Below are 21,098 nucleotides of genomic sequence, written 5' to 3' on the forward strand. Positions count from 1 at the left end.
GTCTAAGCCACTGGATAGCTAATAGTGCCACTACCAAAAGAGGAAAGAAGAGGTTAACAGAGAGCATAGTAAACTCCTAGTAGACAAGTTGGGCTTGAAATACCTGTTGAACATCTGAAAGAATATATCCTATAAGCAATCGCAAACAGAGGATGAAAACTCAGAAGGAAGACTGGGGCTAGAGATACAGAATGTAAAGGTGTCAAATCACAGACAGGTATGTAGTGAAGCTATGAAGATGGCATACTACTCCCACCATCATAAGCCAAGGACAGAATCAGAGAGAATTCATCAGGCAAAGAATGAGACAAAGAAGAGCCAACAAGGCGAAACTGAAAAGAAACTGTCAAAGCGTTGGCAGAAAAAACTAGAAGAGACTAGTGTGTCTAAACCCAACACAAGAAGCCCTTTTTTACCAGCATGCTTTGCTAGAGCTCAATTAAAATGAGAATTAAGTCACCTCTATTAGATTCAATGGGAAGGAAGTCATTAGTGATCACAACAAAATGAACTGCAATAGAGACATGAGTAGGCCTACAGAGAATTGAGGAGCTGAAGAGCAAGCACTCAACAATAAAGGAGAAAAATGAATTAGAAGCAAGCATAAAAGAAAAGATTTCTGCAATTTAGACATTTTTCCAACTTACATAAAAAATTCAATTCTACAATGATAAACTGTATGCAGCGAGCTGAAAGACAACACTCAGGGCTAGTATTCCCAGCAAGATAACCTGAAAAGCCTCCCATGAAACACCCAAACTGATACCTTACCATAAAAGTAGTCTATGATAGAAAACAAAGGAAAAAAAAAAAGGAAAAAAAACAAAATAGAAAAGCAAGGTAACCAAAAGTACAAAATAAGAGAATAAAAATATTTATCAAGAATGTATCTATTTATCAATATTTATCAATATCAACAATCATTATGGGACTTGCCTGGTGACACAGTGGTTAAGAATTCGCCTGCCAATGCAGGGGACACAGGTTCGATCCCTGGTCCGGGAAGACCCCACATGCTGCAGAGCAACTAAGCCCGTGCACCACAACTTCTGAGCCTGTGCTCTGGAGCCCATGAGCCACAAGTACTGAGCCCACGTGCCACAACTAATGAAGTCCACGCACCTAGAGCCCATGCTCCGCAAGAAGAGAAGCCACCGCAGTGAGAAGCCCATGCACTGCAACCAAGAGTAGCCCCTGCTCGCCACACTAGAGAAAGCCCATGCTCAGCAATGAAGACCCAACACAGTCAATAAATAAATAAATAAATAAATAAATAAATAAGTTTATTTTTAAAAAATCGTTATAAAGAGACCAACTAAACTCACCAGTTAAAAGCTAGATTGTCCATTTATGCAAATGGCTTTTTAAAAATCTTGCAGCTCCACACACAGGTGAAAATATTTGTGTACAAAAGACTTATACACTAATATTCATAACAGCTTTATTCATAATCAAGTCAAAACCTGGGAACAACTCAAATACTCAACTACAGGTGAATAAATAGACTGTGGTACAACCAAACAACAGACTATTCTTCAGCAATAAAAAGGGACAAACTACTGATATACATAACAACATGGACGAATCTCAAAAACATTTTACTAAGCAAAAGAAACCAGACACAAAAATGCGTACTGAATGATCCCATTTTTATGCAACTTGAGAGAAAAAGGAAAGTAATACATATTGTCAAAAAGCAAATCGGTCTGCCGGGGACTGGCCTGGGTGGAGAGAAACTGACTGGGAGGGGCACAAGGGAACCACTAGGGCTGATAAGAACGTTCTTCATCTTGACCATGGTCACAGTCACAGAATGTACACATTTACCCAAACTCACTGAATTGTACATTTTAAACAGGTGCATTTCATTGTATGTAAATAAAACTTCAATGAAGTTAATTTTTAAAAATTGATCCAGCCAAAAACTTGTTTATAAGGAACTCACCTAAAATATAAGGGCACATAAAAGTTGAAGTTACATAAACAAAGGAAAAAGAAAGACCACCAAGTTATTAGTAGCCAAAAGAAATCTAGTATAGTTATATTAATGTGAGAAAATATAGACTTTAATGCAAAAAAGCATAAGTATGGATTAAGAAGACTACTAAATAATGATAAAACAAATAATCAGTAACAGGTTTTATTGTTGTTTTATTACGTGACAATTAAAAAGTACACTCTTTTCATGAGTATATGGTAGATTTTTTTAAACCTGACTGTATATGTGCTAGGCATATAGCACTTCTCAATAAATTATATATATTTTGCATTAGAAGCCATGTACTGTAACAATAATACAATTTGGTTAAAATTTAATAACAAAAATATAATCACCAAAATCTAATTAAAAAAAAAACTTCTTTGACCCATGAGTTACAAAGAAATCATAATGGAAATTAGAAAATATTTACAGCTGAATAATGATTAATCAAAATCTATGGAATATCGCTAAAGAAACAGAGGGAAATTTACAATAGAAGACTTTCAGGAGACAATATTAATGAGCTAATGATCTGATTTAACTTAGAAAAAGAACAAAGGAAAAAGAAACAGTAGTAAATCATTGAACAAGAAAACAAAGATACAATGAAGAGGATTCAAAGAGCTAAAATTTTGGCCTTCAAAAACTTTAAAAATTGGCAAACCCCTGATAAAACTGGTCAAGAGAAAAAGCAGCCAAATGCATAAATATAATATTAGGAATGAAAAAGGGGATTAATTACAGAAACAACAGAGCTTTAGGTAAATGTGAGTGTAGTACTGGGAAGAAATTGATTATTATAGATCATTACATATTTGGTCACCATGGCCATTCATTTTCACTTACCGCCAACAGAAAACACATTTATTCGCACATGCCAAGCTCGGGGTAGTTTCCATGCAACGATGGCTTTCAATGCCATAGAATGTATGTTTATAGCAACCTCCTCTCCCTCGGAGCATGGACTGTGGAAGTAAAAAACAAACGATAATTTGAATAAAATCCTCAAAGCAAGGAAACAAAACACCAAGGCATCATTTTAAAGAAGAAACCATGTGTTTCGTAAGCATAAATACCCCTACTGGTAGCTGCATGAGGCAGAAAATTAACATTACAGCATTACAGTGTTTTGATGGTGTTTGGGTTTTGATACTGCTCTGAGTTTTCTATAATCTAATGAGATAAACCTATGATTCATTAACTTTGAAAGCTCTATAGGGAGGACCATGGATGCTTTCATTCTCAAATCCATCCAACTGCCTCAAGTATTAGTACAATAATATAATGCCAAAGAAGAGATAAGATAGGCTCCCAGAAAGGGGGGGGGGGGGGGGGGTAGCGCTCATCTGAAAGAGTCTTTCTGCATCAAATAAAGGAGGGTGGATAAGCATATTCTACATCAACCTGGAGCATTCTCTATGTCAACCGAATGGTAGAATTTGAACATATTGAGACTGTTGAGGGGACAAGCAACATGTACACAAGAAACAGATTATTCCAAAAAAGAACACTACTTAATATGTGATTGGTAAAACCACAGTAAGTGTAGTGAGAATGGTAATCTGAAGAAATACTGCAGATCAACTCAGGGTTGGAATCACAAGATACTATCAAGCTTCTGGAGGTATCAGCAGAAAGATCCATCCAGGAGCTCTGTGTAAGATGGGCTTGATTTCAGTAAAAGTGAAACCTGCGAGGAGGTTATACAAAACAGGTCTTGATGACTTGGCTCATAACATTAGGGGGGAAGGGGAAGGGTACTAAAGAGGTACAATCAGTGCCATTCCCAATTAGAGCAAAACAGCAGAAGTCGCCCAAGATGACTGAGATTTTGAGCCTAACTGACTGAAATACTATGGAATTAACAATGGGAACAACAAAAGAGGAGACACAGGTGGGGAGCCTTTACACATACATATCAGTGCACACTATACATCCACGTACTGATGTTACAATCTGTCCACATAAAATCTACCAGCTTATTACTATGTCAATTAATCACAAAGCCTTATTTTTTGTCCTGATAAAAGGGGTTCCCCTGTGCATTTCACTTGGTACTTGCACTAAGAAAAAGAGGGAAGGAAAAAATACTGTTCAGGCTAACTGTTTCTACAAACTCTCTTCCAAGTTCCCAATAACATATTCAAGACTGCAAACAAAATATTCAAATCTTGCAAGTAGCACTGAAAACTAAAGTCTACCATATGCAAAAGTTAGAGTAATTACCACTAAATATCAATATCATGTCAATAGAGAAACCAAGTTGAACACCTGCATGTTTTATTATTTACCAATTAGTTACCATATTTCAAGCACGCTGTGTATTGAATGTACAATGACTAATAAGACAGAACCCCCACCCATGATCTGGTTTGAGGAAATGGAAGGTAAGCAAGAAAAATGTGCAATACTATTATGGGAGCCTGACTGAATCAATTACGATTCTTTTGCAAGCAATAGAAATTGAGCCTGGCTAAAAAGAAAAGGAATTGATTGAAAGGATCTCACAGCTCATAGACCCATTATAAAGGCAAGAATGAAGGAAGGCTGGCAGCAGGACCACCACTCAATGCCCCAGAAGCCATATACCATAGACACCACCCCTCTCTGGATACCACCACCAGTACCACCCCTGAATGACAGATGCTGCTGCCACCAGCATAAGAATGAGTGCTCCATGTCCCAGTCCCTCTCCATCACTCGCTCCACATTCCATGTCTCTGGCTGAAAAGAATGACTATCCTAGATGATGCTTTTATACCCAAGTTGCCAGGACATGGTACCAGGAAACAGTATCTGTCTTCCTTAGCTTCTGTAGCCGGCAATAGGCCCTCACACCAAACAAAACCCATTTAATGGGAAATTCTCCAAACATGAAAGACTCAGATGCCGGGCAAGCAAAGAAAAGACAAATGCCCAGCATGGTATTACTGGAGCCTGTGGGACAGATGACCAACCCAGCCCAGCCTTCCAGGACCAGTGAGAACTCCTCAGAGGTGAGATATCCAAACTGAATACTGAAAAGCTACAAGGATAAAGGGACATACACATGTGAGAAGAAGGATGGCATGTTTTTCCTTTAAAAACTGTTTTCTATAAGTTTTATAGTTTTACACTTTAGATTTAAGGTCCTGATCCATTTTGAATTAATTTTTAACTCAAAATGTGTGTATGTTTGTGTGTGCGTGTGTGTGTCTGTGTGTGTACTTTTGATGTGCATGGTTTGGTGGTGGTGGGTTTTTGGGGTTTTCCCTATGGATGGCTAATTGCTCCAACACTGTTAATTGGAAAGGTTATCCTTCCTCCAAGGAATTGCTTTTGAACCTTTGTAAAAAATCAATTAAGCATATCTGTGGGTTTGCTGCCGGGATCTCCATTCTGTTCTACTGACCTATATGTCCATCCCTCCACCAACACCATACCATCTTGACTACTGCAGCAATACAGTAAGCTATAATATAAGGATGTGTGGTTCCTCCCCTTTTATTCTTCCTCCATACTGTTTAAGCTATTTTACATTCCCATGACTTTCTCTACAAATTTTATAATAAGTTGTCTATTTCTACAAAAACCTTTCTGAGATTTTAATAGGAATTGCATTAAACCCACAGATCAATTTGGGCAAAATTGATGTTTTACTATGTTGAGTCTTTCAATCCATGAACATTTATTTAGATTCGCATTTAGATTTTTATTCACATTTACTTAGATTTTTGTTGGTTTCTGAGTTGAGATCTTTCCTCATTTCTAATACAAGTATGCATTGCTGGAAATTTCTGAGCACTGCTTGAGCTACATTCTATATATTCATATATATATATATAAACACACATTTTTTTTTTACTATCATTCATTTCTAAATATTTTTTCATTTGAGACTTCCTCTTTGACCCAAGGCTTATTTAGAAATGGGTGTTTAATCTTCACATATTTAGAGATTTTCCTTCTGTTTCTATTACTTATTTCTAGTTTGGTACCATTATGGTCAGAGAACACACTCTGTATGATTTCAATACTTATAAATCTGCTGAGGTTTGTTCTATAGCCTAGGACATGGTCTATCTTGGTGAACATTCCACAGGCACCTGGAAGAAATGCATATTCTGCTGTTGCTGGGTGGTATGTTCTTATGTGTCAACTAGATCTTACTGGCTAACTCTACTGTTCAGATTTTCTACATCCTTGTGATTTTCAGTCTAGTAGTTCTAGCAGTTGCTGAGAGGGGATTTCAAAGTTACCAACTATAACTGTGGGGTTTTTTTTTTAAATTTCTCCATTCAACTATGTCAGCTTTTGCTTGATTTATTTTGAGCCTCTAATGTTTGGTATATATTCATATAATAGGGATTGATCTTTTTACCATTATAAAATGTCACTCTCTGTCTCTAGTAATTTTCTTTGCTCTGAAGTCTACTTAATCTGGTGTTAATATAGGCAATCCTGCTTTTTGGATTACTGTTGGCATGGTACATATTTTTCTATCATTTTACGCAATCTACCTATGTCATTGAAATTGAAGTGAGTTTCTTATAAACATCTTATATTTGGGTCACTTTTTAAATCCACTCTGCCCATCTCTATCATTTGATTTACATATGTAGAATATTTGCATGTGAAGCAGTTACTGACACATTAGCCCTAAAATAGTCTACTATTTTATTGTTTCCTGCTTATTCCCTCTGATTCTCATTCCTGTTATTCTTTTCTTGATTTCCGGCAGGTTACTTCAACATTTTTAAGATTCCATCTTAATTTCTTTTTTGTTTTTAAGTGTATCTCTTTGTGTAGTTTTTGTAGTGGTTGTTCTGGGTATAAAATATACATACACGACCTATTACAGTCTACTAGTAAAAACATTTTACCACCTTCAAGTGAAGTGTGGAAACATCACTTCCATTCAGATCCCTTTAATTTTCCCTCTTTTAAATATCATTGTCTATTCAGTTCCTCTGCCCATATTTTAATCAGGTTGTTTGGAGTTTTTTTATATTAAGATGAATGAGTTCTTTATGTATTTTGAATATCAACCCCTTATCTGACATACCACTTTGGCAAATATCTTCTCCCACTCAGTAGGTTGCCTTTTCTTTTTGTTGAGGATTTCCTATGCTGTGCAAAAGCTTTTAAGTTTGATTAGGTCCCACTTATTTATTTTTGCTTTTGTTTCCCTTGCCTGAGGAGACAGATCCAAAAACTATTGCAAAAACCAATGTCAAAGAGCATACTGCTTATATTTTCTTCTACAAGTTTTATGGTTTCAAGTCTTACGTTTAGATTTTATAATAACTTTATATGGAGTAGAATCTATAAAAATATCAAATTGTTATGTTATACAACTGAAACCAATATAATATTGTAAGTCCACTATTCTTTATTAAAAACAGAAAAAATAAAAATAAATAAATAAATATAATTGTCTTGAGCATCACAGTGTAATAATTTTTGTTTCAATCATCAAATATGATTTATAAAAGTTATGAGGAGAATGACCATCTACTGTATGTACCCATATTTCTACTCTTTCCATCATTCTGCCTTCCTTCCTGGTGCTCTAAGAATCATTCTTTTATCACTTCATTACGTTTGAAGAGCTTCCTTTAGCTGATCTTTAAGAGCCAATTTGCTAGAAATAGATTCTTTCCGTTTTCTTTCACCTGGTAATGTCTTTATTTAATCTTCATTCTTTTTTTTTTTTAATAAATTTATTTATTTTTTAGCTGTGTTGGATCTTCACTGCTGTGTGGCTTTTTCTAGTTGTGGCAAGCAGGGGCTACTCTTCGCTGTGGTGCACGGGTTTCTCATTGCAGTGACTTCTCTTGTTGCAGAGCACAGGCTCTAGGCACACGGGCGTAGCTGTGGCACATGGGCTCAATAGTCATGGCTCTCAGGCTCTAGAGCACAGGCTCAGTAATTGTGGCGCATGGGCTTAGTTGCTCCACGGCATGTGGGATCTTCCCGGACCAGGGATCGAATCTGTGTCCCCTGCATTGGCAGGCAGATTCTTAACCACTGCACCACCAGGGAAGTCCCTAATCTTCATTTTTGAAGGATAGCTTTGCCAGACCCAGGAATCATGATTGACAGTTATTTTCTTTCAACACTTGAAAAACATGTGCCACTTCCCTCTGGCCTCCATGATTTCAGATGAGAAATCTGATGTCAAATTGATGTTAGTACATTGTCTATCTCTAGCATCTTTCAAGACTATTTTCTTCTTTAGTTTTCAGACCAATAATTTTAGGGTATCTCTGTGTAGATTTCCTTGGTTCTATCCTGTTTGCAGTTTGTTCTCTCTGCTGTTCAGATTGGGTAAATTCTATCAACTTGTCCTGATCACAGATCATTCTGTTACTTGTTAAGGTCCCTGACTCTATCCTCTGTCATCTCCCCCTCTATTACTGTGCCCATTCAGTGAGTTTTTATTTCTGTTACTGTATTTTTTCAATTTTATAATTCCTTCTTGCTTCCTTTTATAACTTTCATTTCTCTGTGAGATGTTTTATTTTTTCATTTGTTTCAAGAGACTTTGTAACTGATTGCTGAAGCATTTTTATGACAGCTGCTTTAAAATCCTTGTCAGATGATTTCACCATCTGATTCATCTGGTGGTGGTGTCAGTTCATTACCTTTTTTTGCTCAAGTTGTGATTTTCATGGTTCTTGGAATGACAGGTGATTTTTTTACTGCATCCTAGACATTTTGTCTACTATGTTAGGAGGCTTCTAGATTCTATTTCATTCTTTCATTTTAGCAGCAGGCACTTTGTTTAGGTTGAGCCTGCAGGTCCTGGACTATTTTTGTATGCTGTGGCTCCAAAGGCAGTTTACTTTTCAGAGGTTTTGCAATGAAATTTTGCTTGGGCTCCCACTGATCTCTGCTGGTACCATCAGAGCAGGTGGAAGAGCTTTCTTCAGGGTGACACACTAGAGGTCTCTCAATGCAGGAGGGGAGTCTCAGGCCGGCAGGCTTCCCAGAGGAGGCTGCTTGTGCAGCAGCGTCCCTCTGGCTGATGGCCCTGGGCAGCCCCAGTAGCTCTGAGTGGGAGAGGGGAGTCTTGGGACACAAGAACAAAGAAGCTTAGCTTCCCCAGATGGGCCACTTCTTGTGGTACAGTCCCTCTTGCCAGTGCCACTCAGCTACCACAGTATGTCTCAGAAAGGGAAGGGAGTCTTGGGCCCAGCAGACATGGAGAACATTTCACTCGCCAAGTCAATTGTTGCAGGAGTAAGGTAGTAAGGAGAGGTCTCTCTCTTTCCACTTTTACTTGACTGTCTGGTACCTCTTAGCAGGGGAGGGAAATTTACGGTTCAGCAGGGAAGGAGAGCACTTGTCCCAGCTGCTTATAGTTGATGGGGCTCCTAAATGATCCCCTTTGCCAGTGGTCCTGGGCTCATTTGAATATGTCAGAGGGACTCCCATTCCATACTAGAGAGGAACACGTCTAACTGAGTGAGTGGCCTTCTGTTGCTAGATTAAGACTCAATAAACACAGCTCTGGGTTCCCTTCTTCTTTAGGTGGGGGGAGGTGGGGGGGGCGGTGTAAGACATCCTGCTGCTCTGTTGTTCCTCCAGTGCTGGGGTCCCAAACCAGTCAGCCTTCCTCTTACTCTATTCTAGAGTTCTTGTTTGGTTGCCTCCTGTACATAGCAGGAAGGAGTGGGGAGAAAAGGATTTATGCCACCTTGTCCACACTGGAAGTCCTTAGACATTGTATTTTGAAAGGACGTGCTCTCACATCTAAAAATTAGTAGACAAGCAGGGTGCAAAAAGAAAACACATGAGAGCAATACATGCTTAGAACCAAAAGTTTTCATGTTATGAATGTAGGAGAAAAAAATATAAATAGTTTCAGATTCATTACTTCATGAATTCTTATCCCCGAGGCAAACGAGAGCCTGAGAAAATACAACTGCAGCCCAGCAGATCCATACTGAATGGATGCAAGATACCACTGCTAAATAGGCTCTGTGTACATCAACCTGGTGGGGATGGAGGTGGGGTGTTGGGAGACAATTCTCCAAAGGTCTTTCTCTCAATGTCTTGCAAGCAGAGGTCCTTATTCTAGACTACCTATTCAAAAAGCTTTATATAATGAATAGCCTTGAAAGATACAGTGTTTCCCTCTGGAACAAATGATGGGTATGTTTACTGTTCAGTATAATGAAGATGTGTCCCTCTAGGGCAAAAGTCAGGTAGGATTACTGCCATTATAAAAGATTCATGTTCCCTAAGCCTGGGGCCCCTCTCCTACAACATATGTGCAGATGTTACACCTGGCCTTCCTAGTGCTGCTTTATGGGAACTGGGGCTCAGGAACCAGAGCAAATGATGATATTCTGGCTACTGCTGTTATTATGAGTAATAAACTGTACTTGCCTTCTGCCAGCATCCATGAACCTGTGGCAGGCTAACTTGCTAGCCTGCAAGTAGGGTAAACTTTCAGACTCTTCCTTTTTGACAGGGGATGGAGAGTTCTATGCAGAGGTCAATAAACTGCAGCCCATGGGCCAAAGCCATGCTACTGACTGTTTCCTGTAAGTAAAGTTTTGTTGGAATACTGTCACCCATACTTGTTTACTTATGTCTTTGGCTGCTTTGAAGCTACAATGGCAGAGCTGAAAAGTTGCAACAAGAGCATATATATGACCCACAAACCTTAAAAAGTTACTATCTGGCCCTTTAAGAAAAGGTTTGCTAATTCTTGACTTAGATACTTATTTCATACTACAGAGGAAATTTTAAACTGGTTAAACAAACTGTTAAAACAGTACAAACAGGGGGAGGATTTAGGAAAGACAAAGGATCAGGAAGCACCAGAAATCTGCCTCCCCACCTGCACATGAATCCCAATCTGGCTGCTGTGCTTTGTCCTTGACCCAGGCATCCTGGGTCGTCCATCAACATCTATGAAACTTTGCCAGGCGAACTTGTTGGCTTGTAGGCTGAAAGAGCAGGCCCTCCACAGTTCCTGACAGTTAATGCTAGCCCTTGGCTCCTCATGCCATAGAAACAAAAATTTTGTCAGGAACCAAGGGACTCTCTAATACATCTCTTTCATATTCTCATTTACAGCAGTAGAACTTAAGAAAAGCTTGCAGAAGGGGCCACTACTGGCTCAAACTCTTCACTGACAGAATCACCCACCTGGTAAGGAAGCATTACTGACAGAGCACAGAGGAAATGTGGCCTGCCTAGTAGAAGAAGGAAGGTATAAATACCAACTATGACCAGGTGACCAAGTGCAAATATCAGCAGAGTTATAACTATACATATTGTCTTCCTTGTTTGGATATATATAATTATTTCTCCTCTCCTCCAACTATTTTGTATAAGATGGGTCAGTGGTGGTTAACCTTATGATGTCATCCTTAGGTAGAGGATCTCAAAAGAGTGAAGGGAGAGAGTAAACACATCCTTCCTTGCATGAATAATAGTTGCAACAGGTTAGGCAAATGTTTTGTCTATACTATGGTTTGAAATGTAAATACAGGTAGAAGGGTGAGTACAGATGCTGAATATCCATAGAGGTAGACCATGCTGTTAACACTGAGTCCTGTGCCTGCCCTTCTAAGCAGGCACTAAGAAGCCCTAACGCCCTATTTCTCAGATTCCCTGTCCAAAGGGTTCTGATTTAGACTCCGCCAATGAGAGGCATTTATGCAAGATTTAGATGGCAAGAAAGGGGAAACCATGACTCCTCGCTAGCAGCAGCTAGCAGACACAAGGGCACACAACAAACACTGAGTCTGCAGCAGCTTCCAAGCGAGCTCCTGGGAAACATTTGCTTTCATCTTGCCAGCGTCTCAGGTCACTTGCAGTGGTGTCCTGTGAGTCCAGCACTTCTCGACTCTCTCATCGACTCTCTCAAAGCAAGAAGCAGCTCTCTCTGACCTTCACCGCCCCAGGCCTTTCAATGGCTTTGTAAGCATTCAGTTAATTTACTTTATTAAATCTGTTCTTGCTAAAATACCCAGGGTGGTTTCTGTTTTCCTGACTGGTACAGATGGGTAGGATTCAGTCAGGTGGAGATCAGAGTGGGGAAGAGAAGCGGCATAGAACATATGAAGGTTAAAACAGAAAATAAAGCTGACCAAGTAGATCAGAACTATACTAAGTAGGGTCTGCCTCTGGTTTGGGGCTTTATATAATTGTTTCATGTGACAAATGTTTACTAAGCAATGATTACATGCCAGGCTCTGCTTTCTGTAAAGGTTATTACTTATTATTACAAGGGTTATTACAACGGTTTCACATCTCCTGTAAGGCTCAAGATAGTCCCACGCCAAAAAAAAAAAAAAAAAAGTGTCCTATAATCCACTTCCTCTTAAATGACTCACCAGACCGCCACAGTTGTGAAAAACCTGATTATAATCATCCAAGCTTAGATTCCAACTTCATTTTACAAATAAAGTATTTTCTGCATATTTTACCATACACTGAATTTTCTAGGAATGCAACCACTATGTAAAATGAGGAAAGAAAGAGAAGCTTTTGTAAGAAGTGTCCCCATTTTGTAAAACCATACCACAGAGAACAATGCTGTTTCTAGTATTTAAGTCACCAATACAATACCTGTATCCCATGTTCTATTTGTAGATGTCACCTATAAATACAGTACAGAAGAGATTTGATGGGACTTCCCTGGTGGCCAGTGGTTAAAAATTCCACCTGCCAATGCAGGGGACATGAGTTCAATCCCTGGTCCGGGAAGATCCTACATGCCACGGAGCATCTAAGCCTGTGTGCCACAACTATTGAGCCTGTGCTCTATAGCCACGAGCCACAACTACTGAGCTCGCGTGCCACAACTACTGAAGCCCACACGCTTAGAGCCTGTGCTCCACAACAAGAGAAGCCACCGCAATGAGAAGCCCAAGCACCACAAAGAAGAGCCCCCACTCATGACAACTAGAGAAAAGCCCACGCACAGCAATGAAGAGCCAATGAAACCAATAAATAAATAAATATTTTTAAAAAAGAAGAAATTTGAGATGTTTTTGGTAGACTTGGAACCAAATATTAAGTTAACAGACATATGAAATGCAGGATTCTCACTAAATAGCGTTGTTTAAAAAGTTATTGCGGTCACTTTATGTAATGTTAATTTTTATAGCACAATGATGAGAAACCTATCTTGCAATAATTATCTGAAACTGAACTTGCTTACTTTGGGGTTGCCTGTCATTTTTATATTTAACTCTCAAAGTGTCACCAGAGGTCCACCTCAATTCCTTCAACCACTCTTACTAACATTTCTGTTTCCAATCCACCCACATAGATCAAAGGAACAATAGAGAGCCCAGAAACAAACCTACACAGATATATATGGTCAACTAACTTACAAAAAAGGAGGCAAGAATACACAATGGGGAAAAGACTGCCTCTTCAGTAAATGATATTGGGAATACTGGACAGCTACATGCAAAAGAATCAAAATGAACTATTTTCTCATAACATATACAAAAATAAACTCAAAATGGATCAAAGACTTAAATGTAAGGCCTGAAACTACAAAACTTCTAGAAAAAAACATAGGCAGGAGGCTCTTTAACATCAGTCTTAGCAATATTTTTTGCATACGTCTCCTAAGGCTAGGGAAACAAAAGCAAAAATAAACAAATGGGACTACATCAAACCAAAAAGCTTTTACACAGTAAGGAAAACTATCAACAACCAAAAAAGCAGCCTACTAAATGGGAGAAGATATTTACAAACGATATATCGAATAAGGGGTTAGTATCCAAAATACATAGAAACACATACAACTTAATAGCAACAACAAACAAACAAACAACCCGATGGCAGAGGACCTGAATAGACACTTTTCCAAAGAGGAAATGCAGATGGCCAACAGACACATGAAAAGATGCTCAACAACACTGATCATTAGGGAAATACAAATCAAAACCACAATGAGATACTACTTCACATCTTTCAGAATCACTCTCATCAAAAAGACAACAAATAACAAGTGCTGGGGAGGATGTGGAGCAAAGGGAACCCTCATGCACTGCTGGTATGAATGTAAATTGGTGCAGCCACTACAGAAAGCAGTATGGAGGTTCCTCAAAAAATCAAAAATAGAACTGCTATATGATCCACCAATTTCACTGCTGAATATTTACCACCCCCACAAAAACAAAAAACAAACAAACAAAAAAACAGTAACTGGAAAAGATACATGCACTCCACTGTTCAATGGAACATTATTTACAATAGCCAAGATATGGAAGTAACCTTAGTATACACTGGTAGAGAAATGGATGTAAAAAAGTGATATAGGTAGATACACACACACACACAATGGAATATTATTCAGCCATAAAAAGAATGAAATCTTGACATTTGCAACAACATGGATGGGCCTTGAGGGTACTACAGTAAGTAAAATAAGTCAGACAGAGAAAGACAAATACTACATGATCTCACTCAGATGTGGACTCTATAAAACAAAACAAAACAAAATGAAAACAGACTCAGATACAGAAAATGGGTCGTTGCCAGAAGTGAGGTGATAGAAGCTGGACAAACTAGGTAAAAGGTATTAAGAGGTTCAGTTACATAATGAATAAATAACAGGGATGTAATATACGACACAAGGAATATGGCCAACAATACTGTAATAACTCTGTATGGGGACAGGTGGTTAGCAGACTTATCATGGTGATCCTTTCATAATGTATGCAAATGTCAAATTATGTCATATATCTGAAACTAACATAATACTGTCACTGTCATTTTTTATTTTCATAAGAAAATAAAATAATTTTTAATGCTATCTTATCTGTACCCATGGGATATATATGCAGGTGACTGAGTGCCAACGTAGGCCAATGCTATTGAAGGAATGTATTACTTACACATCCCGAGAGAAAGGTGCATACCACTCCACACCACACCACACGGGGTTTGCTCAGGAGACAGAGGAGCAAAGGGGAAGCCTGGGTCAGAGCCTCTGCTGGCGCTTCCTCAGGAAAGGGAAGGCAGAGCAAGGAAAGCAATGCAGGACTGGCTAGTATGAATTGAATTCCAGTGGGCTTTGGGCTACAGGGCTATCCTAGTTTTCTGGTACCTGGCCCTGGGATGATTTAAGGCAGGGAAAATATTGGCTTGATGTGTGAAAGAGTTAGATAAGGGGGTAGTTGTAGGCTATAGATTCAGAATTATACATGAAGGACATGCTCAAGGCAAGCTGTAGTTAATCTTTAGGAATTAGCCCAGGGGAGGGACAGTCTCTATAAGACTGTCAGAGCATCGAGAATACAGAAAATAAGAAATTACAGTTCATATAATTGGCCCTTTGGTGAAGAGATGACAGATAAATACAGAATCTAAGAAAACAGAACAAATACAAACAACAGAAATTCACAGGCTGATCCTAAAATGTATATGGAAATGCAAAAGGCCCAGAAGAGGGCCTTGAAAATTAAAAAAAAAAAAAAAGACAAAGAACTTATACTGTATGATTTCAGACTTATTACAAGGCACAGTAATCAAGACAGTGTGGTACTGACTTAAGGATAGACGAACATATCAACGCAAGAGAATAAGAGCAGTCCAGAAACAGTCCTACCCATACACAGCTGACTGAATTTTCTACAAAGGCCTATAAGTAATTCAATGGTGGAAGGAAAATCTTTTCCAACAAGTGGTGCAAAAACACCTGAATATCCATGCAGGGAACAGGTGGTGAGAAGGAACAATCTTGACCTTTACATTATACCAGTCATAACAATTAATTCACAGATCTAAGCATAAAAGTTAAAACTACATATGAAGCTTCCAGAAGAAAACACAGACTCTCTTTGTGACTTTAAAGTTGACAAAGAAAAAAAAAAAAAGTTGACAAAGATTTCTTAATATACAAAAAGTACTAACCATAAAAGAAAAAATGATAAATTGGACTTTATTCAAATCAAAACCTTAAAAAGATACCATTAGGCAACCAGTTTGCAAGGGAGAAATAGAGACCCAGATGTAGAGAACAAACATATGGACACCAAGTGGGGAAAGCGGGGAGGATTGGAGGGGAATGAACTGGGAGATTGGGATACCAAACTGTACACTCTAAATATATGCAGTTTATTATATGTTAACTGTATCTCAATAAAAGTTCTTAAAAAAAAAAGATACCATTAGGGAAATGAAAAAGGAAGCCACAGACTAGCAGAAAATAATCACAGTGCATGTCAGGCAAAACAGTCATATCCACAATATATAAAGAACCCCTACAAATCAGTAATACAAAGTCAGACAACTCAATTTGGGTAAAATATTTGAACAGACATTTAACAACTATGAAAGGCCAATATGCACATGAAAAGGTACTCCTCAGCATCAGTAGTCATCAGCAAAATGTAAATGAAAACCAAAATGGTATCACTTTACGCTCATTAGAAAAAGATCTCTAATCCCACATGATGCTGAGAATATGTAGCAACTTTCATAAATTACTGATGCAAGTATAAAATAGTACAACCTCACTGAAAACTGATTGGGAGTTTCTTATGAAGTTAAATATATACCTACCCTATGACCTAGTGATTCTACTCCTAGGAATGTACACAAATGAAATCAAAATGTATATTTACCAAAAAAAGCACTGTATAAAAATGTTCATAGTCATTTTATTCATAACAGCCAAAAACTGAGAACAACCCAAATGACTATCAACAGATTAGAAACTGTGGTATGCTCATAGTACTGAAGAGTACTCAGCAGTGAAAAAGCAATGAACTACTGATACACGTTTTACGTGGATGAATCTCAAGAACTTTATGTTGAGTTTAAGACGGCACTTGCAAAAAGCTACACATTATATGACCCTATTCACGTGAGATTCTATAACAGGCAAAACTAAACTAGAATGATAGCAAAAAGAACAAATGCTGCCTGGCTGTGGGGAAGCAGGTATTTACCAGAAATTGGAATAAGTAAACTTATCAGGATGAGGAAAACAGTCTATAGTTTAATTCAGGTAGTGGATAAGGGCTTTTTATACCTATCAAAATATGCTGAACTCATTTAACTAATTCATTCAAAATCATTACATTTTATTAAATGTAAATTATACCTTAAAAATAGTGAAATCCATCGCATATAATAGCCATATAAAAGTTGCACAAAAGAGCAACAATATTTGAATAAAAACAAATACCTTTGTCCACCTGCAAAGCTTTACCCCAGAGTGGCTCCCAATCAACTGATAACCTGAATGAAAAAACAGGGAACACAAAGTTGAATTGATTCAAAGCCTTATATCAAAAAATGATTATAAAACTGTAGCAAAATCATTTTTCTTTGTTTAAATAATGATAGACAACAATCTAATTCCACCAAAGTTTAATTCACCAGGATGATAAAACAATTTAAAACATGTATGCATCTAATAACACAGGCTCAAAATACATAAAGAAACAATAAGCTAATCCAAAATCATAGGGAGAGATTTTAAGATCTCTCAGTATCTAACAGATATCATAGATCAAAACTCAGTAGAGCTCTAAGATCTGAAGCAACACAGTAAATTCGAACAAGGACACACAGAGAGCACTGCACTCAACAACTACAGGATCCACGTGCTTTTCAAGGACCCAAGAAACATTTATAAAAAAGAACCATACACTGGACCATATAGCAAAAGCAAGTAACAATACATTTCGGTACAATGAACGACTGGGGAACTGTCATTAATAATCTTCAAAAATAAATATGGAATCAGATGGGCATGAGGAAATTAAAATAAAGAAATATAGCCCCCAAAAGTGGGAGAATAAAATTCTAGGAACCTGACATGAATTCTCAGCACCACTCCACAACCTAGCATTTAAGTTTTTTGAGCCGCATAAGACACAAAAAGCATGGAAAAGCCATACCAAAGCAATCGCATTTCCTTATTTTAACAAACTAGTAGAGCAAACAAGTAGAACATTCTGATTTCAGAAAGCATTTAATAAAGTTTCTCATGAGGCTTCAAGTAATAAGCCACAATTATGACGAGTCTTGCACAAAAAGACTCTTGACTTGCAGACAAACGAGGTAAATGGAGAAATACAGTCTGGGTGATGGCATAAGTGGATCAGTGGCTGGTTAAACGCCCATGTTCACAGCGTGATGATTAATGGAACAAAGTCAATTTGGATTACAAGTCTCTAGTGGCAACATCACAGGGCTTTGTCTTTTATCCTCTTCCACATTTATGTAAACATCTTGCATATAAATAAAGCAGTTATCTACTTGAAGATGGAACCGAGTCCAACTGAAGAGCTAATCTCAGATACAGAATAAGCACCCAAAAGATTCCCAGAGAAAATTCTAGTTCTTGTGGATTCCTACATTGTATGTTGCTCATACCACTACTGCAGAAATCACACTTTATTAGTTCTTTATGTCTTTCTCTCCTAAGATACATCGGGGTTCTACAAAATTTGGGACGGAGAGACCTGTAGCTGACCACAATATACACTATGCAGTCGCTAAAAATCACAGTGCAGCATTCTGCTTCTACCCAAGATAGAATAACAGAGGGTTTATTCTCTCACTTGAGATACCAACATCTGGACAAAATATATGAAACAACGGTTTTCAGGACACAAAACATCAGGCAACAATGGACGGTGATCCAAGAGAGATGGGAAACAAACAAGGTTTGTTTGTATTCTCCCCAAGTTGAGGACACGGAAGTAGAGAGGGGAGCCCCTGTTGCTAAAGTTTGCAAGATTGAGTACTGGAGAGACAAAAGGTACACAGAGGTTGAACTCAAGGGTCTGCAAAGGATTCCTGTAAGTATTTGCCTGAGTACTGCTTAGTGCATATGTGAGAGGAAAACTACCCAATAACGGGAAAGAACTATCTGAAAAGATTAAAGGTATGCCTGGTACTCACAGCCGGCTGGGAACTGTGCCTGTTCCTACCAGTTAGACAGAAAACCTCAAGATTTGCAAGGCATTGGGCAGAGTACATAGAAGTTTTCTGCCTCAAAGGTGGGGAAACAATTAGCTGTATAGTGAGCCAGCTCTGGTCTCACCCAACAAATCACAAAAGCAAGATTAAAAGGCTGAAGCTGTTTCCAAGTAATTTATCTTCATCTGAGAACTAAGCTCAAGAATGTTTATAGGAATACAAAAATATCCAGCACCCAAAAAATGTACAATTAGACCTGGCATCCAATCAAAGATTATCAAGCATGCCAAAAGATAGGCAAATATGGCCAATAATGAGGCAAATAACCCAGCAGCCAAAACTGACCCAGAAATGACACAGATGTTAGCATACAAGGACATTAAAACAGTTATAATTGTATTCCATAAGCTCCAAAAGTGAAGTAGAGACATGGAAGATAGAAAAAGACCTAAACTGAACTTCTAGAGATGAAAATTATATCTAAGCTGGAAAACACACTGGATCAAATTAATGGAAGATTTGACATTAGGGAAGAAAAGATTACTGAGTTAAACTTGACAGCAATAGAAACTATCCAGTAAGGTAAAGCAGGACAGAAAATATAATTTTAAAAAATGAAAAGCACATCTGGGAGCTATGGGTCAAATTCAAGTGGCCTATTATACGTGTAATTGGAGTCCCTGAAAAGAGGAAAGAGATGGGGTGGCAGAAAAATATTTGAAGAAATAATGGCCAACATTTGTCCAAATTCGATTAGAACTATGCATCCACAGACCCAAGAAGCTCAACAAATCCCAAGTAAAGAAACAGGAAGAAAACTACATTGAGACATTATAATGAAAATCACTCAAAATCAGTAGTTAGAATAAAATCTTCAAAGTAGCCAGAGGGTAAAAAAAATCACATTTGAAAGGAACAAAGTCAAAAGATGACTGCAGAGCCCTTGTGAGAAGCAATGTGAGCCAGTAGACAGCAGAATAACACCCTTAAAGTATGAAAAAGAAAAAAACTGCCAGGGGAAGCTGGGACGAAGTGAGCGAGTAGCACTGACATATATACACTACCAAATGTAAAATAGATAGCTAGTGGGAAGCTGCTGCATAACACAGGGAGATCAACTCAACAATTGGTGATGACTTAGAAGGGCGGGATAGGGAGGGTGGGAAAGAGTCACGGGAGGGAGGGGATATGGGGATATATGTATAAATACAGCTGATTCACCTAGTTGTACAGCAGAAACTGGCACAACAGTGTAAAGCAATTATCCTCCAATAAAGAGCTTTAAAAAAAAGTGCCAATTCTAGACCCATCAAAAAATATCCTTCAAAAATTAAACTACATTAAATTAAATAACAACAAAAAAAACTCCTTCAAAAATGAAGGCAAAAGAAAGCCTTTTTCAGATATACAAAAGCTGAAATAATTCATCACCAACAAACCCACACTACAAGAAATGCCGAAAGGAGTCCTTCAGGCAGAAGGAAAAGGCCAGCAGACAGAACACGGATCTACACAGAGAAACGAAAAGTACCAAAAGGTAGCAACTACATGTCAATATATACTATTTTTTCCTAATTATTTAAATCTGCAATACGTAACTGACTGTTTAAACCAAAAGAATAACAAAGTAGTACAGGGCTTAAAACATATGTAAAAGTAAAATGTATCAAAACAATTGCATAGAGGTTGAGGAGGGAAAAAACAGTACTGAAGTTTCTACTTTACATGAAGTGTTATGACACCATGTGATGTTTTACTGTGATACAGTGTAGTATAAAACCTCAAGCAACCACTAAGGCACAGAACAGTGCTATAGCTAATAAGCCAACAAAGGATGTAAAACAGACTCATTAAAAAAAAAACCTAAAAGAAGGCAGTAAAGCAAGAAAAAGGAAATCAAAAAACACATGAGACAAGTAGAAAACAAATAGCAAGATGACAGATTTAAACCTATTATAAAATCACATTAGTCTACTTTAATTACAAGGCATATATATTTCTATGTATAAAATCTGTATATTTTTGTCTGTCTCCTCTAATTGGTTGAGAGTTCCTTGAAGGAGATACTTCAGGTATCTTAAGTTCCTCTGCATTGCCGGAACTGTCACATAAAAGGATCTTAGTAATTATAGAAAGAGGGAGGGAAAGAAGGAAGTCAGTAAACCCACTCCCAATTTACTACTCCGACTCCTACAAGAAACCAATATTATTTGTT

The 21,098-nt window shown here is 37.9% G+C and overlaps 1 protein-coding gene across 2 annotated transcripts in view; it reads right to left on the minus strand.

Moving 5' to 3' along the window:
• Positions 1 to 21,098, minus strand: part of LOC130861656 (S-adenosyl-L-methionine-dependent tRNA 4-demethylwyosine synthase TYW1) — a 179,959-nt gene that overhangs the window by 127,723 nt on the left and 31,138 nt on the right. For both annotated transcript variants that reach the window (XR_009055602.1, XM_057750717.1), the window contains exons 9-10: positions 17,139 to 17,191; positions 2,828 to 2,946 (exon numbers count right to left, since the gene is read on the minus strand). Coding sequence is in view for 1 of the 2 variants with exons in the window: in XM_057750717.1 (XP_057606700.1) it covers positions 2,828 to 2,946; positions 17,139 to 17,191 (172 nt within the window). In the remaining variant the exon portion in view is untranslated. The remainder of the gene's footprint in view (positions 1 to 2,827; positions 2,947 to 17,138; positions 17,192 to 21,098) is intronic.

The sequence above is a fragment of the Hippopotamus amphibius genome, chromosome 9, assembly GCF_030028045.1.
Source record: "Hippopotamus amphibius kiboko isolate mHipAmp2 chromosome 9, mHipAmp2.hap2, whole genome shotgun sequence".
In the NCBI taxonomy this organism is placed as follows: domain Eukaryota; kingdom Metazoa; phylum Chordata; class Mammalia; order Artiodactyla; family Hippopotamidae; genus Hippopotamus; species Hippopotamus amphibius.